General features: G+C 38.1%; 1 protein-coding gene across 1 annotated transcript in view; it reads right to left on the bottom strand.

Moving 5' to 3' along the window:
* Nucleotides 1-3,257: 3,257 nt before the first annotated feature.
* LOC129271995 (cysteine protease ATG4D-like) overlaps nucleotides 3,258-14,946 on the bottom strand; it is a 40,535-nt gene continuing 28,846 nt past the window's right edge. The window contains exons 7-8 of the mRNA XM_064107138.1: nucleotides 13,942-14,061; nucleotides 3,258-5,335 (exon numbers count right to left, since the gene is read on the bottom strand). Of these exons, the coding sequence (XP_063963208.1) occupies nucleotides 5,138-5,335; nucleotides 13,942-14,061 (318 nt within the window). The 3' untranslated portion in view covers nucleotides 3,258-5,137. The remainder of the gene's footprint in view (nucleotides 5,336-13,941; nucleotides 14,062-14,946) is intronic.

The raw sequence follows: 14,946 nt of genomic DNA, 5'->3' as shown, positions 1-14,946 counted from the left end.
ACATAACACACTCTTAAAACTCACTGTTAAGTTGTAAGCCTAACTTAAAACCCAACCAAGCATCTCAACATAAAACCAAGACATAAAATAAAATAAAAACATAAAATGAATGAAAACTTAATGGTGTATATTTACCATCATACTATAAATTGATACCATTTCATAGGAAATAATTGCTTCTCATTATATTTAGCTGTCTATAAGCTTCCGCATTTCAAGAATTGCTAATTAGGATCTATATGTAATGTATATTGTAAAACAGAATCTGATTCTGATAAAAATAAATGTTAGAGCCTACATGTGTAAGAAAGTATGATGGTTGTCCCCAAGTCTGCGCACCTAACGATTTGAGTTAAGATTTAACATGAACTTCTTTTTATTTCACAAAATCTTTCTGTTAATAATGTTCATTATATTATCATGAGTAAGTGTACAAAATTTCTCATTAAAATTTGAAAGAAATATAGGATTTTCTTTGAAAAAACCTCGGGCAGTCATTTTCAGATTGAAAAAAAAAATGGTACCCCATGTCTGCGCACCCATTCAATTTGCACATGATTCGGGTACTTTGATGAGAAAGGCTGCATTTTGAGGCCGTCACATGAAATGCCCAAAATTCATTATGTTTCCATCATTTTGAGTTGGATTTTTTAATGAATATCTGTCTATGTGGTGCGTGTGTAAAGTCTGTGTTTGTTGCGTATCTTATTTTACTAGAATCGGGCAGATACGCGTGTGCGCAGACAAGGGGGACTGCGCAGACTTGGGGGAACTTGCCATACAGTCAGACTTGTGTAGATCAATTTGAGGGCCACTTGTTCATGAACAACGCAAGTTTGGGTACCTCGAGTATAATTCACCATTGACACAATACAAAAACCTGGCTACCTATTTTTAGTTTCCAGGGCAAAATCGCCCCCAGTCCCCATGTAATTTTTTTCCTGCTTAAATCCTGTCTCTCTCAGGTGGTGTCTAAATACAAATTTCACTGTATAATCCTTGCCATCATAAAGTGATGACATATAAAATTTGACACATAAAACTACTATGTTTCACCAATGTCATATCTGAACTTTTCATATCTGTACAGAGATTGGTCACTGGAGTTCCAGATTGAAAATATCATGGGAATTAATTATCCCATTGCTTCTACAGGAACCTCATAGTTCCTGAAATGCGGCAGTGGAAACCATATTACAATCAATCACTTAAGTTCAACCTGATAATGCTGTTTGATACAGACATAGATTAATACTGTGTTCACAAATATGTGATTACCATACTTCAGCAATATTGAGTAAATTTACATTGGAGAAGTCCACCAACAGCATACTCATGTGCATGGGAACATTATATTCTTTAACTACGAGCTTCAATAAAGCAAGTAATAGAATACAGAGATAATAAACATATAGTTCAGTAATGATGATCATCAACAAAATATACATACATTGAATAAATTATATCAATTAAACTTGATATATTTCATTCTAAAGATAGATTGTTAGCTTTCATAATGAATGAAATTTCATGCAAAGATATTTCAGTAAACGAAATAAAATGTATCTAAAAATAATAATGAAAGCGAGTTGAAATTCATGGATACGGACTAGGTAATTCTATATTCTTTTTCTTGTATATTACAGAGCATTTAGTTGAACGTAACCATGGGCATATTGGCACCATTGAATTTGGAGAGCAATTCTATAAGTACCCAGAGAACTCATTAAAAATAATTAAAATTCCACCTAATATCCCACATATTAAAAGAAACTACAGTATATTGTTTACATTCAATTTTAAACTGCACAATCCCATAATCAATTAACAACAAACTTAAACTGTTTCATTTTATAACTAAATATAAGCACTCTTTAAACAAGTATCTTGACATAATATACAAAGAAGATAGTACACAATCAAATTTTGGATAAACTATTTTGTACATTAAGATAATAAAATAACGCTTTCTGTGATAAAATGGAATAAAGAAATATCTAAAATAAATTTGCTCTTTCGAAACATTTTGTGGAGGAAATATAAGTACACATTCAAGATTTATACACCATTATTGATACCTCCTCCTCCACATCTTTCAAATACAATGCAATCAAATTAATTCCATGTTATACTGTATACACATGTATAATTCCAACATCTTATTTCATACATGTACATGTAGATACTTGTTTCATATTCACACATTTTACAAATAGGAGCATATGAAAATAAACATATCATTTCTGTGGAAAGGGTCCATGAATGTTTCTTTAACCTATTTAGAAATGAATGAATTTAATGACAACTTGAATATGGTATTAGATAAATGATTTATTTTTTCGTTCAGCCAAAGTTTAAAATTTATATATAGATAAGATTATTAGTCAAAACAATGATTTTTAATATAAAAGACCCAGACTAATGACCACAATTTAATTAACTTGAGTATTTTGTAGAGTGGCTTTTTTGCTGTAAATCAAATCTGTATTGTTGTCATTATTGAATCATTAGATTGAATCATTAGATTTTTCCATCCAATCCTAATTCAATACGCAATTCACCAACAGTTTTATGGAACACCCATCTTCTAGTCAATACAATGTACAATAATATTTCAATCATTATCCACACTTTCAGTCAATTTTGAAAAAAAAAATCATATAATAAATACATACTGAAATACTGTCATTTATGCTGGTTATTCAATAGCATATCAATATGATTGATAATAACCATCATTACTGTTTTGGAAGCAGGGATGTAAACTCACTTGCATTGATACTTGATTCTATGGGGAAAAAACGCTTTAAAATTAATTCTAATTAAATATGTTTCACAAGTTAATGTGTATAGTACATGTCTTCTTTGCAATGTTAATAATCGAAATCAGCAGAGAGAATATGATTGAGATATAATTTTAAACTGTTGTGAGTAGATATAGCATTGAAAAGATTAAAATGGGTTTATAATTTTCCATTTTTTTTAAAGAGCAATATTAATCACATGCATCTCTTGAAAATACTAGGACACATTTTCAATGCATTCTATTTCTACCCATATAAATAAATTGAGAGAATGGTTTTAAAAAAAATGTTAATAGAAACAGTGAGATCGTGGGAAATAAGTACTTTCACAAATCATAATTTCATCACACTTTCTTTGAAATAGTAAACATCAGAAGACAAAAAAAAAGAGAATTAGAAAAAAAAATAGATAGCAAGATTTTATATACACAATGTACATAACAAGGGTATATGTATGTAAGTACATAGCATGGCAGTGGAAAATAGCAGCAGACATAATGCCTGAGATCTCATGAAAATGTGTCCTTGTAAAATACTGCCACCTCAGGAAAATTAAGGACAATATGAAAATATCCAAATTAAAAACTACAGTAAAACCAATAAGTATACAATTTTGGCCTAGTAGTACTTTCTACAACTAATTAAAAATATATTGTCTTGACCAAACAAGGACTATTAAATGAACAGATCATTAAAAACACATTTTGTACAACTTTAGCAAAATAATCTTTAAAAATTAAGAACAATGTTGTGTGTACAGGAAACTGATAATGAAAAAAATAGAGACTTATACGTTGGCAGCTGACCAAGAGTTCAAAGCTACTTTTATGAATTTGGACCAATGGGTGTAAGTGATGTCATCAGTTCCTTCATTTACATATTGCCATTGTTGCATTTAACTTTTTATGAAACTCAGCAAAAACTGAAAAATACCCTTTCTTCTATTAATTGATTTTGATGGGTTAAAAAAAAAATTAATACCTGTATGATTTTTCTCTTTTCTTCAAATCAACTTGGTGCCATGAACATGACCGTTTTGAGAGTTAATACAAACACTAAATTTATTTCAAGTTAGGTGTTGTAGGTGGTGCTTGTGTATTGCGTGGGTGTGAGAGATCACAGATCAGAAAGATAAAAAGAGCTGAAAAAAGCCTATGAGCGTTGAAAAGTAGCTGAAATTGACAGATCTCCCATACTTTCACAAAGAGGAAAGCTAGAATAAGCTGAAATTAAGCGGAAAAGGAAAAGAAAAAAATGGGTGAAATAAGATAAAAGTTTAACTCTCACACCCCTGGTAGTGTACACTGTCAAAAACAAAATAGAGTGATAATACAACAACAACTTGAAATATCCAGCTGTCCACATCAGGAAAGTGTTACACCATTCTATTTTGGCGCTAACACCAGATAGATAAGGAATGATTACCAGCTGATGATGAAAAAAAACCCTCATTAGACGACAGATTCTAAAGTGGTGGAATTTTCAATTCAACACTCTTCTAATTGGGACAGATATGTATTTTGGACTTCTGTGAATTAACACCCTGGGCTTTGCCTGAACACCAATCTCAGCTTACAGTACCAAACCTGAAGCCTCCCTAGGAAGCCATTCATTTGCATTGACAAGACACAGCCTGTAATTATCTGGTTGTTTTGGGTTTGCCTCATCACATTCAGCCGATTCCAAGAACGGTTTAGTCCTCAGATTTCATTATAGGCTTGAAGTCCTCTACGGCAGCATCACTAGCAATCCAAGAGATGTTCTTGTTCTATTGTACACACACTAGTTCTTTATGATCTTACTAATCTTAGGCAGAGCCTCTAGCTATCTAACAGAACAAAGTCTTCAGATTCCTTGACAGGGGCGATAAGTCTTCTACTCTCATCAACATGACGTACCCTGAGGTTTATACATCTTTCCACTCTTTTGGTGTTGATATTCTTGTTCTGACTCTCTTCATGCCTTGTCATCTTATTATTCTTGGGTATAACCCCTAGCTATCTAAAAGGACAAAGTCTTCAGATTCCTTGACTGTGTCGATGAGTCTTTTTCTATTCTCATCAACGTGACACACCCTAAAGTATCTGTCAGGTCTTTTGGTCTTGATGTTCTTGATTTGATTATACCCAATACAATCCCTTGTGTTCTTAGTAATCTTAGGCATAACCTCTGGCTCTTTAACAAGACAAAGTCTTCAGATTCCTTGATGAGTCTCCCATTCTCATCAGCGTGACGCACCCTGAGGTACATACATCTTTCTACTTTCTTGGTGTTGATATTCTTGTTCTGACTCTCTTCCTGCCTTGTGGTCTAATTAATCTTGGGTATAACCCCTAGCTATCTAAAAGGACAAAGTCTTCAGATTCCTTGACGGGGGCGATGAGTCTCCCATTCTCATCAACATGACGCACCCTAAGGTATCTCTCGGGCCGGTTAGTGTTGGTGTTCCTGTTCTGCCAGTCCCCGCAACGTCCATCTCTAACAATAAACATGGGGTAGTCACTAGCATGAGAGCCGAGGGGTGATACAACCTGGGGAAGATGAATGAAGAAAGGATTATTAAGAAGAAATCTAAAACTAGCTAAATACAACTTGATTTTTACAGGATTTAGATTTTCTATATCTCGCAGACTCAGTTGTCACAAGGAATTAGCTATGGGTCATTGCCCTTGTTACTCGAGAACAACAGGGTAAGAAATTATATTTAAATGAGTGCATGATTGAAAGAGGGGAAGGGAAAGACAGAGGGAGGGAGGGAAGAAGAAAGAGAAAGAGAGAGTCAGTAATGAAGGGGTGGGAGTGGGAGTGAAAGAGGGTTGTTTCAAACAGAAAGAGAGAAAATAGATAAAAAGAAAATAGAAAGAAAGAATGCAAGGGATGAGTGGAGAAATTACATCCGAATAAGTGCATGACTGAAAGAGAGTAAGGGAAAGACAGACAGAGAGGGAGAGAAAGAAGAAGAGAGTCTGTAATGAAGGGGGTGGAAGGCAGTAAAGTGGGAGTGAAAAAGAGGGTTGTTTAAAATGAGGAGGAAAGAAAGAATGCAGGGGATGAGCGGAGAAATTATATCTGAATAAGTGCATGACTGAAAGAGAGTAAGGAAAAGACAGACAGAGAGGGAGAGAAAGAAGAAGAGTCTGTAACGAAGGGGGTGGAAGGCAGTAAAGTGGGAGTGAAAAAGAGGGTTGTTTCAAATGAGAAGGAAAGAAAGAACGCAGGGGATGAGCGGAGAAATTATATCTGAATAAGTGCATGACTGAAAGAGAGTAAGGAAAAGACAGACAGAGAGGGAGAGAAAGAAGAAGAGTCTGTAACGAAGGGGGTGGAAGGCAGTAAAGTGGGAGTGAAAAAGAGGGTTGTTTAAAATGAGAAGGAAAGAAAGAACGCAGGGGATGAGTGGAGAAATTACATCTGAATAAGTGCATGACTGAAAGAGAGTAAGGGAAAGACAGACAGAGAGGGAGAGAAAGAAGAAGAGAGTCTGTAATGAAGGGGGTGGAAGGCAGTAAAGTGGGAGTGAAAAAGAGGGTTGTTTCAAATGAGGAAAGAAAGAATGCAGGGGATGAGTGGAGAAATTATATTTGAATAAGTGCATGACTGAAAGAGAGTAAGGGAAAGACAGACAGAGAGGGAGAGAAAGAAGAAGAGAGTCTGTAATGAAGGGGGTGGAAGGCAGTAAAGTGGGAGTGAAAAAGAGGGTTGTTTCAAATGAGGAGGAAAGAAAGAACGCAGGGGATGAGTGGAGATGTTACATCTGAATAAGTGCATGACTGAAAGAGAGTAAGGGAAAGACAGACAGAGAGGGAGAGAAAGAAGAAGAGTCTGTAACGAAGGGGGTGGAAGGCAGTAAAGTGGGAGTGAAAAAGAGGGTTGTTTAAAATGAGAAGGAAAGAAAGAATGCAGGGGATGAGTGGAGATGTTACATCTGAATAAGTGCATGACTGAAAGAGAGTAAGGGAAAGACAGACAGAGAGGGAGAGAAAGAAGAAGAGTCTGTAACGAAGGGGGTGGAAGGCAGTAAAGTGGGAGTGAAAAAGAGGGTTGTTTCAAATGAGAAGGAAAGAAAGAACGCAGGGGATGAGTGGAGAAATTACATCTGAATAAGTGCATGACTGAAAGAGAGTAAGGGAAAGACAGACAGAGAGGGAGAGAAAGAAGAAGAGAGTCTGTAATGAAGGGGGTGGAAGGCAGTAAAGTGGGAGTGAAAAAGAGGGTTGTTTAAAATGAGAAGGAAAGAAAGAACGCAGGGGATGAGTGGAGAAATTACATCTGAATAAGTGCATGACTGAAAGAGAGTAAGGGAAAGACAGACAGAGAGGGAGAGAAAGAAGAAGAGAGTCTGTAATGAAGGGGGTGGAAGGCAGTAAAGTGGGAGTGAAAAAGAGGGTTGTTTCAAATGAGGAAAGAAAGAATGCAGGGGATGAGTGGAGAAATTATATTTGAATAAGTGCATGACTGAAAGAGAGTAAGGGAAAGACAGACAGAGAGGGAGAGAAAGAAGAGAGTCTGTAATGAAGGGGGTGGAAGGCAGTAAAGTGGGAGTGAAAAAGAGGGTTGTTTAAAATGAGAAGGAAAGAAAGAATGCAGGGGATGAGTGGAGAAATTACATCTGAATAAGTGCATGACTGAAAGAGAGTAAGGGAAAGACAGACAGAGAGGGAGAGAAAGAAGAAGAGAGTCTGTAATGAAGGGGGTGGAAGGCAGTAAAGTGGGAGTGAAAAAGAGGGTTGTTTCAAATGAGGAAAGAAAGAATGCAGGGGATGAGTGGAGAAATTATATTTGAATAAGTGCATGACTGAAAGAGAGTAAGGGAAAGACAGACAGAGAGGGAGAGAAAGAAGAGAGTCTGTAATGAAGGGGGTGGAAGGCAGTAAAGTGGGAGTGAAAAAGAGGGTTGTTTAAAATGAGAAGGAAAGAAAGAACGCAGGGGATGAGTGGAGAAATTACATCTGAATAAGTGCATGACTGAAAGAGAGTAAGGGAAAGACAGACAGAGAGGGAGAGAAAGAAGAAGAGAGTCTGTAATGAAGGGGGTGGAAGGCAGTAAAGTGGGAGTGAAAAAGAGGGTTGTTTCAAATGAGGAAAGAAAGAATGCAGGGGATGAGTGGAGAAATTATATTTGAATAAGTGCATGACTGAAAGAGAGTAAGGGAAAGACAGACAGAGAGGGAGAGAAAGAAGAGAGTCTGTAATGAAGGGGGTGGAAGGCAGTAAAGTGGGAGTGAAAAAGAGGGTTGTTTAAAATGAGAAGGAAAGAAAGAACGCAGGGGATGAGTGGAGAAATTACATCTGAATAAGTGCATGACTGAAAGAGAGTAAGGGAAAGACAGACAGAGAGGGAGAGAAAGAAGAAGAGAGTCTGTAATGAAGGGGGTGGAAGGCAGTAAAGTGGGAGTGAAAAAGAGGGTTGTTTCAAATGAGGAAAGAAAGAATGCAGGGGATGAGTGGAGAAATTATATTTGAATAAGTGCATGACTGAAAGAGAGTAAGGGAAAGACAGACAGAGAGGGAGAGAAAGAAGAGAGTCTGTAATGAAGGGGGTGGAAGGCAGTAAAGTGGGAGTGAAAAAGAGGGTTGTTTAAAATGAGAAGGAAAGAAAGAACGCAGGGGATGAGTGGAGAAATTACATCTGAATAAGTGCATGACTGAAAGAGAGTAAGGGAAAGACAGACAGAGAGGGAGAGAAAGAAGAAGAGAGTCTGTAATGAAGGGGGTGGAAGGCAGTAAAGTGGGAGTGAAAAAGAGGGTTGTTTAAAATGAGAAGGAAAGAAAGAACGCAGGGGATGAGTGGAGAAATTATATCTGAATAAGTGCATGACTGAAAGAGAGTAAGGGAAAGACAGACAGAGAGGGAGAGAAAGAAGAAGAGAGTCTGTAATGAAGGGGGTGGAAGGCAGTAAAGTGGGAGTGAAAAAGAGGGTTGTTTCAAATGAGGAAAGAAAGAATGCAGGGGATGAGTGGAGATGTTACATCTGAATAAGTGCATGACTGAAAGAGAGTAAGGGAAAGACAGACAGAGAGGGAGAGAAAGAAGAAGAGAGTCTGTAATGAAGGGGGTGGAAGGCAGTAAAGTGGGAGTGAAAAAGAGGGTTGTTTCAAATGAGGAAAGAAAGAATGCAGGGGATGAGTGGAGATGTTACATCTGAATAAGTGCATGACTGAAAGAGAGTAAGGGAAAGACAGACAGAGAGGGAGAGAAAGAAGAGAGTCTGTAATGAAGGGGGTGGAAGGCAGTAAAGTGGGAGTGAAAAAGAGGGTTGTTTCAAATGAGGAAAGAAAGAATGCAGGGGATGAGTGGAGATGTTACATCTGAATAAGTGCATGACTGAAAGAGAGTAAGGGAAAGACAGACAGAGAGGGAGAGAAAGAAGAAGAGAGTCTGTAATGAAGGGGGTGGAAGGCAGTAAAGTGGGAGTGAAAAAGAGGGTTGTTTCAAATGAGGAAAGAAAGAACGCAGGGGATGAGTGGAGATGTTACATCTGAATAAGTGCATGACTGAAAGAGAGTAAGGGAAAGACAGACAGAGAGGGAGAGAAAGAAGAAGAGAGTCTGTAATGAAGGGGGTGGAAGGCAGTAAAGTGGGAGTGAAAAAGAGGGTTGTTTCAAATGAGGAAAGAAAGAATGCAGGGGATGAGTGGAGAAATTATATTTGAATAAGTGCATGACTGAAAGAGAGTAAGGGAAAGACAGACAGAGAGGGAGAGAAAGAAGAAGAGAGTCTGTAATGAAGGGGGTGGAAGGCAGTAAAGTGGGAGTGAAAAAGAGGGTTGTTTCAAATGAGGAAAGAAAGAACGCAGGGGATGAGTGGAGATGTTACATCTGAATAAGTGCATGACTGAAAGAGAGTAAGGGAAAGACAGACAGAGAGGGAGAGAAAGAAGAGAGTCTGTAATGAAGGGGGTGGAAGGCAGTAAAGTGGGAGTGAAAAAGAGGGTTGTTTCAAATGAGAAGGAAAGAAAGAACGCAGGGGATGAGTGGAGAAATTATATCTGAATAAGTGCATGACTGAAAGAGAGTAAGGGAAAGACAGACAGAGAGGGAGAGAAAGAAGAAGAGAGTCTGTAATGAAGGGGGTGGAAGGCAGTAAAGTGGGAGTGAAAAAGAGGGTTGTTTCAAATGAGGAAAGAAAGAATGCAGGGGATGAGTGGAGAAATTATATTTGAATAAGTGCATGACTGAAAGAGAGTAAGGGAAAGACAGACAGAGAGGGAGAGAAAGAAGAGAGTCTGTAATGAAGGGGGTGGAAGGCAGTAAAGTGGGAGTGAAAAAGAGGGTTGTTTAAAATGAGAAGGAAAGAAAGAACGCAGGGGATGAGTGGAGAAATTACATCTGAATAAGTGCATGACTGAAAGAGAGTAAGGGAAAGACAGACAGAGAGGGAGAGAAAGAAGAAGAGAGTCTGTAATGAAGGGGGTGGAAGGCAGTAAAGTGGGAGTGAAAAAGAGGGTTGTTTCAAATGAGAAGGAAAGAAAGAACGCAGGGGATGAGCGGAGATGTTATATCTGAATAAGTGCATGACTGAAAGAGAGTAAGGAAAAGACAGACAGAGAGGGAGAGAAAGAAGAGAGTCTGTAATGAAGGGGGTGGAAGGCAGTAAAGTGGGAGTGAAAAAGAGGGTTGTTTAAAATGAGAAGGAAAGAAAGAACGCAGGGGATGAGTGGAGAAATTACATCTGAATAAGTGCATGACTGAAAGAGAGTAAGGGAAAGACAGACAGAGAGGGAGAGAAAGAAGAAGAGAGTCTGTAATGAAGGGGGTGGAAGGCAGTAAAGTGGGAGTGAAAAAGAGGGTTGTTTCAAATGAGGAAAGAAAGAATGCAGGGGATGAGTGGAGAAATTATATTTGAATAAGTGCATGACTGAAAGAGAGTAAGGGAAAGACAGACAGAGAGGGAGAGAAAGAAGAAGAGAGTCTGTAATGAAGGGGGTGGAAGGCAGTAAAGTGGGAGTGAAAAAGAGGGTTGTTTCAAATGAGAAGGAAAGAAAGAATGCAGGGGATGAGCGGAGAAATTATATCTGAATAAGTGCATGACTGAAAGAGAGTAAGGGAAAGACAGACAGAGAGGGAGAGAAAGAAGAAGAGAGTCTGTAATGAAGGGGGTGGAAGGCAGTAAAGTGGGAGTGAAAAAGAGGGTTGTTTCAAATGAGGAAAGAAAGAATGCAGGGGATGAGTGGAGAAATTATATTTGAATAAGTGCATGACTGAAAGAGAGTAAGGGAAAGACAGACAGAGAGGGAGAGAAAGAAGAAGAGAGTCTGTAATGAAGGGGGTGGAAGGCAGTAAAGTGGGAGTGAAAAAGAGGGTTGTTTCAAATGAGAAGGAAAGAAAGAATGCAGGGGATGAGCGGAGAAATTATATCTGAATAAGTGCATGACTGAAAGAGAGTAAGGGAAAGACAGACAGAGAGGGAGAGAAAGAAGAAGAGAGTCTGTAATGAAGGGGGTGGAAGGCAGTAAAGTGGGAGTGAAAAAGAGGGTTGTTTCAAATGAGAAGGAAAGAAAGAACGCAGGGGATGAGTGGAGAAATTATATCTGAATAAGTGCATGACTGAAAGAGAGTAAGGGAAAGACAGACAGAGAGGGAGAGAAAGAAGAAGAGAGTCTGTAATGAAGGGGGTGGAAGGCAGTAAAGTGGGAGTGAAAAAGAGGGTTGTTTCAAATGAGGAAAGAAAGAACGCAGGGGATGAGTGGAGAAATTATATCTGAATAAGTGCATGACTGAAAGAGAGTAAGGAAAAGACAGACAGAGAGGGAGAGAAAGAAGAAGAGAGTCTGTAATGAAGGGGGTGGAAGGCAGTAAAGTGGGAGTGAAAAAGAGGGTTGTTTCAAATGAGGAGGAAAGAAAGAACGCAGGGGATGAGTGGAGATGTTACATCTGAATAAGTGCATGACTGAAAGAGAGTAAGGGAAAGACAGACAGAGAGGGAGAGAAAGAAGAGAGTCTGTAATGAAGGGGGTGGAAGGCAGTAAAGTGGGAGTGAAAAAGAGGGTTGTTTCAAATGAGAAGGAAAGAAAGAACGCAGGGGATGAGCGGAGAAATTATATCTGAATAAGTGCATGACTGAAAGAGAGTAAGGAAAAGACAGACAGAGAGGGAGAGAAAGAAGAGAGTCTGTAATGAAGGGGGTGGAAGGCAGTAAAGTGGGAGTGAAAAAGAGGGTTGTTTCAAATGAGAAGGAAAGAAAGAACGCAGGGGATGAGTGGAGAAATTATATCTGAATAAGTGCATGACTGAAAGAGAGTAAGGGAAAGACAGACAGAGAGGGAGAGAAAGAAGAAGAGTCTGTAACGAAGGGGGTGGAAGGCAGTAAAGTGGGAGTGAAAAAGAGGGTTGTTTCAAATGAGAAGGAAAGAAAGAACGCAGGGGATGAGTGGAGAAATTACATCTGAATAAGTGCATGACTGAAAGAGAGTAAGGGAAAGACAGACAGAGAGGGAGAGAAAGAAGAGAGTCTGTAATGAAGGGGGTGGAAGGCAGTAAAGTGGGAGTGAAAAAGAGGGTTGTTTCAAATGAGGAGGAAAGAAAGAACGCAGGGGATGAGTGGAGATGTTACATCTGAATAAGTGCATGACTGAAAGAGAGTAAGGGAAAGACAGACAGAGGGGGAGAGAAAGAAGAAGAGAGTCTGTAATGAAGGGGGGGGGGGTAGATACAAAGTAAGAGTGAAAAAGGATATGTGATACAAAAAAGAGAGATGGAGGGGGGATGGGGAGAAGTAGGGGGAGGGGAGAGACTGAAAGAGAACAAAAATAGAATTTTCCCTTTTTTCAAATAACATAATGGTTAGAAAAAAATATTATTTTGTATCATTAATTCTTTGTTTTCTGAATTAAAAGAGAGAAAGGTGTGAAGATGAAAAAAAATATGAGCCTGATAAGAGACAAGATATGTATATATATATATATATATATATAAAACAGAAGAGGTGTGCTTCTCATTGATGACTCATTAGTAAGGAATTCCCCTTACAATTAGCATGTGACTATTCCTTCAACGGTGTCATTGGATACACATGCTTCCTTCCTAACGTTTATTATCTTGATTAAATTTGTTCTTTTCCTTGAAAATATACAATGCAATCCACAAACTTTCATCTCTCACTCCACTTGAAGTTGAAGTTTGATTCATGAAATTTTCAGTTTCAAAAGTCCAAGGGCCCTTATTATAATCAATGGTCTATGGCAATCCAATCGAAACCCATACAGTGATTACCGGTATACTATTACTTTAGTGAGGATGTGAATTCTATTATGAGCACTTTTATCTTGTTTGTAAATGAAATTCTCTGAGGCAATTTCTTTTCAGAAGTACTTATATGTGGGAGATTCTGGTCTCTAGATATGCATGACCCAACTGTTGTACCTATTCTGAACTTTCTCCAAGCTAGACAAAATACTACATGTACAATTATGTTAATAGTAAATTTCTATGTTTTTTTATTTAAAAAGTCTATTTACCAAACGATAGCATGCAAGGTAATAATAGCTTGAATAATATCAAGCTTTCCACAGGAACCAAAGCACAAATATTAATTCAGCTTTAGCTTGAGCTGCCTCTTTTATCAGCAGTGCAGTGTGGGATGATGGCAGAAAAACAAATAGGCTTTGTTCACAAAGCCATGGAAGTTACAGGGTTCCCAGCTTTTCAAAAAAACAAAATTCCCTGATGAAGTTTAAAAATTCCCTGATAATTATTTTAACCCATTCCCAGTTTCGCATGTTTTCTAAGTTGTTGCAGAGAGTTTTTAGAGTATTTTCAGTATAAAAACAATAATGTATAACTAATTAGTACCAACATAATCAGTCATTCGGTGAATGTTGTTTTGATATGCAACAAAATATAACAGAGTCTGACTGATCACCATGCTTTTGACTTTTGGGCTGATCAAAATTCCCTGATTTTTCCCTCATTTTAGCCATTTTTCCCTGACTGGAAAAAAGTAAAATAATTTTCCCTGACTTCCCTGATGGGCTGGGAACCCTGAAGATAGGATAAAATGAATAAGATTCCTAGCATCATGATAGGGTTTGTGTACCCAACTAGGTTTAACCGGTTGTCTTCTAGAACCAGGTAGCCCCTACACAAAATCTATGGGAATCGCATGATTCGGTACTCAAAGGGTTCATTTCAAGCTTACCGTTGGAAGTTCTCTGCATAGTTGTTCAAACTGTTCCTCCGTCCTGATATAGAAACCAATGGTACAGCTAGGATCCATCTTAGAGATGCTCATCTTACGCGGTGACATGCAATGGAAGGACTGATAGATAGAAAGTTAGATACAAGGTTTAGTATTACCGCATGAAAACACCGGGTGCAGTTTCGAAACTATGTGTGACTCAGAGCCGCACTTAAGTTCCAAGTTAATAACAATATTAATGATATTTAGTTACAGCACATTATCATGTACCATTTAACATATGTTGGCACTTTGAAAGGACTGGGCTATGATTACCCAGGCTTTAGCCCGGCAAGCCTTTTACATGTGCACTAGCATTTCAAAGACGATATTCCTACCAGGTACCCATTAACTTGAGTGCAGCACAATGTGGAAATTGTGCCATGGCTGGGATTTGATCCTACGACCCTCTGTTTCAAAGTCCAGAGACTAATCAATTTGGCCACAACGCTCACTCCATGCATCTTGTACAAAGCACATAACATTGGATAGACTGGGATCTGGGCATATGGGGTACTGCAAGAGCACAACATGATTATATTTAATATACAAGGGCCCTGTCTTACAAAGAATTACGATTGATCCAATAAATGGCAATGATATGGAAATCCATCAATGTCATAAATTTTTGTACAAGAAATTTGCACAATGTCCTTTGTAAGCAAAGAGAAGCCCACTTAATTTTCAAGAAAACGATGAATGTTTCAATATATAACATATCTAGAAAAGATTATGTTGCTGGCCTTTTCATAGTTGTGATTTATTGGATCGATCGTTACTCTATGTAAGATGGGCCCCAGGTACAAAATGACTTAACACTTCCATAAGCCCTTTGGAATGATAAAAAGCAGACAATTGTGCTGTTATTCATTCAATGTACTACAGGTCAAAGAAAATGGGTCAGATGCATAAAAAGTAGCAACTGCTTTTGCTAGGATTTTGCTTGGCTTTTGCTTGATTCTGTAT

Source organism: Lytechinus pictus, chromosome 11 (assembly GCF_037042905.1).
Source record: "Lytechinus pictus isolate F3 Inbred chromosome 11, Lp3.0, whole genome shotgun sequence".
NCBI lineage: Eukaryota > Metazoa > Echinodermata > Echinoidea > Temnopleuroida > Toxopneustidae > Lytechinus > Lytechinus pictus.
This window is presented reverse-complemented; position numbering and strand designations above follow the sequence as displayed.